The sequence below is a fragment of the Vombatus ursinus genome, unplaced genomic scaffold, assembly GCF_900497805.2.
Source record: "Vombatus ursinus unplaced genomic scaffold, bare-nosed wombat genome assembly UNPS02014797.1, whole genome shotgun sequence".
NCBI lineage: Eukaryota > Metazoa > Chordata > Mammalia > Diprotodontia > Vombatidae > Vombatus > Vombatus ursinus.
Window position 1 is genome coordinate 16,709,032 of NW_020954575.1, and position 5,987 is coordinate 16,715,018.

Here is a 5,987-nt window from a genome sequence, read left to right on the forward strand (position 1 = left end):
AGTTAGATTTGAACTCAGGTCCTCCTGACTCCAGGACCCGTGCTCTATCCACTGTGCCACCTAGCTGTCCCCTGGCTATTTTCTTATATCTCTCCTTTTTTTGACTAAACTCCTTGAAAAAGCTATCCCAGGTGGGAAGGGAAGAAGAAGAGAGAAGAGGAAAGTAAATAAACATTTATATAGTGCCTACCATATGCTTTGTACTGTGCTAAGCAATTTTATTTCACTTGATCCTCACTACAACCCTGTGAGATAGATGGTATTATCATCCCTATTTTACGATTGAGAAAACTAAAGCAAACAGAGGTCAAGTGCATGGCCACACAGCTAGCAAGTGTCTGAGGCTGGATTTGAACTCAGGTCTTCTTGACTCCAAACCCAGCACTCTATATCCACTATATCACCTAACCACCCACCAGGTGCCACCACTTACTCTCTTTTCACTTAATTCAAAACCCTCTGCAATGTCTTCCAACCTCATCATTTAACTGGAACTACTCTTTTACTAATAATCTCTTAATTTACTAATCTGATGTCCTTTTTTTCAGTTCTTATCTTTCCTGACCTCTCTGCAGCATTTGACCCTGTAAATCATTTTCTTTTCCTGAATATTTTCTCTTCTATAGGTTTTCATGACATTACTCCCTGGGTCCTTTTCTTCCTCTATACCAAGGATTCCTAATCTGGGGTCTGTGAACTAGTTTTTTGTGTGTTTTGTTTTTTCAATATTTTGGCAACTACATTTCAATATAATTAATTTCCTTTGGAATTCGTATTTTAATTTTAGAATCCATAGCTTTCACAGGATTGCCAAAGGGGCCCATAACACAAAAAAAGGTTAAGAATCCCTGCTGTATGTTATCATACTTGGTATTCTCATCAGGTCCCCTGGGTTCAGTTATTATCTCAATGCAGATGATTTAAGATCTGTATATCCAGCCCTATTCTTTCTCCCAAACTCCAGTCTTGAATCACCAACTTGCCTTTTAGACATCTCAAATTGGATGTCCTAAAGGCATCTCCAATTCAACATATTCAAAACAGAAGTCGTGATTTTTCCCTCCAAAACCTCCCCTTTTCCCAACTTCTTATTACCATCAAAAGCATCAAAATTCTCCCAGTCCCACAGGCTTGAATCCTTGGTGTCATCCATGACCCCTCACTCAAGCTTGCCCAGATATTCAGTCTGTTAAGTCTTGTCATTTCTGCTGTCACATCCATTTATGTGCCCTGCTTTCCATGTGTGCCCTTATCACATCATGCCTGGATTATTGTAATGCTTTCTGTTTGGTCTCCCAGCCTTGTCTCTCTCTTCATTCCAGTCTATCCAATTCTACTAATCCTCCACTCAACTGCCAAAGTGATTTTCCCAGAGCACACATCTGGTCACGCCCCTACAAAATAAATTCTAATGGCTCCTTGTTACCACCAGGTTCAAATGTAAAATGCCCTGTTTGGCAATTAAGTCCTTCACAGCCCAGCCCCCTCTTACCTTCCCTGTCTTAGACTTTACTCCCCTCTACTCACTCTATGGTTCAGCACCACTGCCTTACTTGCTGTTCCTCCGTCTATCAACTGACTGTTCTTCATGCCTAGTATGTTTGTGTTCCTCAGCTCTGCCTTTTGGCTTCCTTCAGGATTCATCTGAAGCTCCATTTTTTGCAAGAGGCCTTCCTCTGTCCCCTGTATTGTTAGTGCCTGCCCTCTTAGCTTACTTTTTATTTACACTGTGTATGTATGTCTTGGATGTACTTAATTGTTTGCAAGTTGTCTCCCTGATTAGAATATGAGTTCCTTGAGAGCAGTGATGGTGTTTGTTACTTTTCTTTGTGTCTCCATTAGCCTGGCACTTTTTATTAAGCGCTTAATAAGTGCTTGTTAACTGAATGACATAGAGGGCAATGGAAAGGCCTCTGATTTCTGTGAATTGGTTGCAATATAGAATGCATGAGAAATTCTGAAGAACAGGTATAAAAGGAGTTGCATAACAGGAAGAGAAGATGAGCTGGCCAAGAGGCAAGAGCAAAGACGAGTGAATAGCTGAAGTGCTTCTCTGGTACCTTTGAGATGTTGGAAAAAAGTGAAATACCCCAACATGTTGGATGAACCCCCTACGGTGCACTTTAGAGAACATGTACAAACATTGCACAGGAAGGGCAGGTGTGGATGGATTGTGATCTGCGTCATTGGAGGAAACTCTCAAATTAATAAGATCTCAGAGCTATTTGAATATAATGAATATAATATAATTTCAATTATATTTGAATAGAGATATAAAATGTGTGTATAAATAGTATCACTATCAAAAAAAGAAGTCATAAGCTTGGACCTGTAGTAACTTTGTGCCTTTTGAATTGTATCATTCACTGAAGATCATCGACATCTTGAGATAACCCCTGGCATCTGTTGGTCTGTCAGTGCTTTGATGACCCTCACACCTCTTATATGTCCCTCTGTGAAAGGCTTTCTCCAGTGCTTGGGTTCTTGAAGTTCTGCCAAGGTAAAAAGTTTTGAAAACAAGCCTAGTAACAGACTGCATGTTACATTTCTTTAGACTAAGGACCAGACTGTCTGATTTCAGAAAGGCTCATTACCAGTTTGGCTGCAGAGTGATATATATTTTAGCTGTAGCATGTCATGAAGACCATTTGCTGAGAATTAATAAGGTTGTGATCTGTGTTGGTAGAGGGGATAGCCACACCAACACAATCATAGATTGTTAAACCATTGAATAAGTAGGAGTCACTATTAGTCATTACTCTTTTGCAGCTGCTTGAAATGGTTTCATCTGAGTTTCCATTTTCATGATCCAAATTGGTCTGAGAGAGGTTTATATAGGCCAAAATGGTCTCTCAAACTTAAAGATTTCATTCAGGTTTTCTGGAACCCGGGGCAGGACTAGTTTCATGAAACTCTCATTCTATATATTTAAGTACCCCATCAACAGAGAGTATTTAAAATTGAGTTATTAAAGGTATGGATAAATCTTTTTATGCATTTTAAAATGTTCAACCTAATGAGACATAGATTTGTGGACGTGGCCAATATGAGAATTTGTTTTGCTTGGCTATACATATTTGTTATAAGGAGTTTTTTTCTTTTTTCCTTTCCTTTTCTTTTTTTTCCCCCACTGGAAGAGAGGTTTCAGGGAGAAAAAAAATCAATGCTTGATAATTGAAAAAATTTTAAATAAAAAAAATTCATTACTAGAATTAGCTTCCCATTTTCATTTTCATTCTATACTTATTCCATCACCATATTTTTAATACAGCCTTGATTTTGTTTATCCTAAATTACTTGAGAAATTTGCATAATGTGTACATTGCTAATCTTGTAATTTAGTGGAAATCACATTTGGTTTACAAAGCTAGAAGACTTGTGATCAATGTATGCGCCACCCAGATAGAGCAAAGTAAAACTTCTCTTTCAAAGTATACTATCTTCCCTTATCATGTTCTGAGTTATGTGCAGAATAGGTAGGCTGGTTACTTCTGAGAATGGGCCTATTGTTCCTTAACAAGTTCAATAGTTGTCTCAGAATTCACATCAACCATATGTGTTTCTTGGTTTGTAGCTGACAACCCTAGACTCCAGCAAGATGGCACAATGGAACCAGCTGCAGCAGCTCGACACACGGTACCTAGAGCAACTTCACCAGTTGTACAGCGACAGCTTTCCCATGGAGCTTCGGCAATTTCTGGCTCCCTGGATAGAGAGCCAGGACTGGTAAGACTTCTTTTTGAGATTTGAGTGGCTCCCCCATAAAACATGGGGCTTTGTGTCAAATTGAGAGAAATGTTCTGAGAATATTTTAAATTGAAAAAAATTTTTTGAAAGAAAAGGGGCACACAGAAGACTTACAGATTCAATTACAAAGCATTCTTAGAATTAAAGAACAAGCTAAATAGCTGGAGGAATAGTCAGTGCTCATGGCTAGGCTGTGCTAATGTAATAAAAATGACAATACTACCAAAATCTATTTGCACTTTTATGCTATCCTAATTAAATTACCAAGAGGATACTTTACAGAGCTTGCCAAAATAATAGTAAAATTCATTTAGAAAAACAAAGGATCTAGACTATGAAGAGAAATAATGAAAAGAAGTAAGAATGAAGGGGGACTAGCACTTCCAGACCTCAAATGATATTCGAAAGCAGTAGTCATCAAAACCATCTGGTATTGGTTAAAAAAAAATTAGGGACATAGGTCAGTGAGACAGACTAGACAAGGGATGTTCAGAAACAATAGAACTCAATAACCCAGTGTTGGATAAAGTGAAAAACATGTTACCTAGGGGAATACTCCCTATTTGATAAAAACTGCTGGGAAAAATGCAAAGAAGAATGGCAGAAATTAAGCTTAGACCAACACTTTACACCAGTCTCCAAATGAATATGTGACCTTAATATTAAAGATCATACTATAAAAAAATTAGGAGAAACAGATCATGTACCTCTGGTACACAGCTATGGGTAAGAAATGTATTCTTTACTTTTTTTTTTCTTTTTTTGTGAGGTGATCATGGTTAAGTGACTTGCCTAGGGTCACACAGATCGTACTTGTTAAGTGTCTGAGGCTGGATTTGAACTCAGGTCCTCCTGACCCCAAGGCCAGAGCTCTATTCACTGTGCCACCTAACTACCCCCAAGAAATGTTTTCTTAACAAAATAGATAGAGGCAATTACAAAAGGTAAAATAGATAACTTTGATTACTTGAAACTGAACTTGCTTGAAGAGGCAATTACAAAAGATAAAATAGATAACTTTGATTACTTGAAACTTGCCTCTTGACCATTCTGCACACACAACATTAATGCATCTAGGATAAGAAGGGAAGTGATCAAATAGGAAAAGAATCTTTGTGTAAAATTTCTCTGATAAATGTTCAATATCCAAGATATAGAAACAATTAATAAGTATATATGAGAGTCATAGACATTCTTCAATAGATAAATGGTCGAAGGATATGAACAAATAATTCCTGAAGGAACTACAAAGTACTCAAAACCATATGAAAAAATGCTTCAAATCACTAATAATAATTGAAATACAAATCAAAACAACTCTGAGGTTTCACTTCATACCTTGCACATTGGCAAAAATAAAAATTTTTTTTAAAAGACAACAGTCAGTGTTGGAGGAGTTATGGAAAGATAGACACACTAATACATTGTTAGACCTGTGAAATGGTACAGCAATTTTGGAAAGCAAATTTGGAGTTATGCAAATAAAGTAAAAAAAAATGCACATTTTAGTTCATACATAGACCCTTTGAACCAGAAACTCCATTATGGGAGTTATACCACAAAGAAGCCGTCAATTAGAAATAAGCCCTTATGTGCTCCAAAATATTTATAGCAGTACTTTGGGTTATAGCTCAAAACTGGAAACAAAGTCGATGCACGTTGATTGGGGAATGGCAAAAAAAATTATGGTACATGATTGTAATGGAATATTACTGTGTTATAAAAAATGATATGTGTGATGAATGCAGAGAATCTGGAAAGATCTATGTGAAGGGGGTGAAACAAGGATGTCCATTATCACCACTGTTATTCAATATCGTACTGGAAATGTTAGCTTTAGCAATAAGAGAAGAAAAAGAAATTGAAGGTATTAGAATCGGCAAAGAAGAGACAAAGCTATCACTCTTTGGAGATGAGATGATGATATACTTAGAGAACCCTAGAGAATCAAGTGAAAAACTACTTGAAATAATAAACAACTTTAGCAAAGTTGCAGGCTATAAAATAAACCCGCATAAATCATTGGCATTTTTGTATATTACCAACAAAGCCCAATAGCAAGAGATAGAAAGAGAAATTCCATTTGAAGTTACTGTAGACATTATAAAATATTTAGGAGTCTACCTACTAAAACAAACCCAGGAACTATGTGAACACAATTACAGAACACTTTTCAGACAAAGTCAGATCTAAATAATTGGAAAAACATCAATTGCTCATGGGTAGGCTGAGCTAATATA

General features: G+C 36.9%; 1 protein-coding gene across 4 annotated transcripts in view; it reads left to right on the forward strand.

The window, feature by feature from the left end:
- Window positions 1-5,987, forward strand: part of STAT3 (signal transducer and activator of transcription 3) — a 61,118-nt gene that overhangs the window by 29,324 nt on the left and 25,807 nt on the right. For all 4 annotated transcript variants that reach the window (XM_027870624.1, XM_027870626.1, XM_027870625.1 and 1 more), the window contains exon 2: window positions 3,575-3,726. In XM_027870624.1, the coding sequence (XP_027726425.1) occupies window positions 3,599-3,726 (128 nt within the window). In that variant the 5' untranslated portion in view covers window positions 3,575-3,598. The remainder of the gene's footprint in view (window positions 1-3,574; window positions 3,727-5,987) is intronic.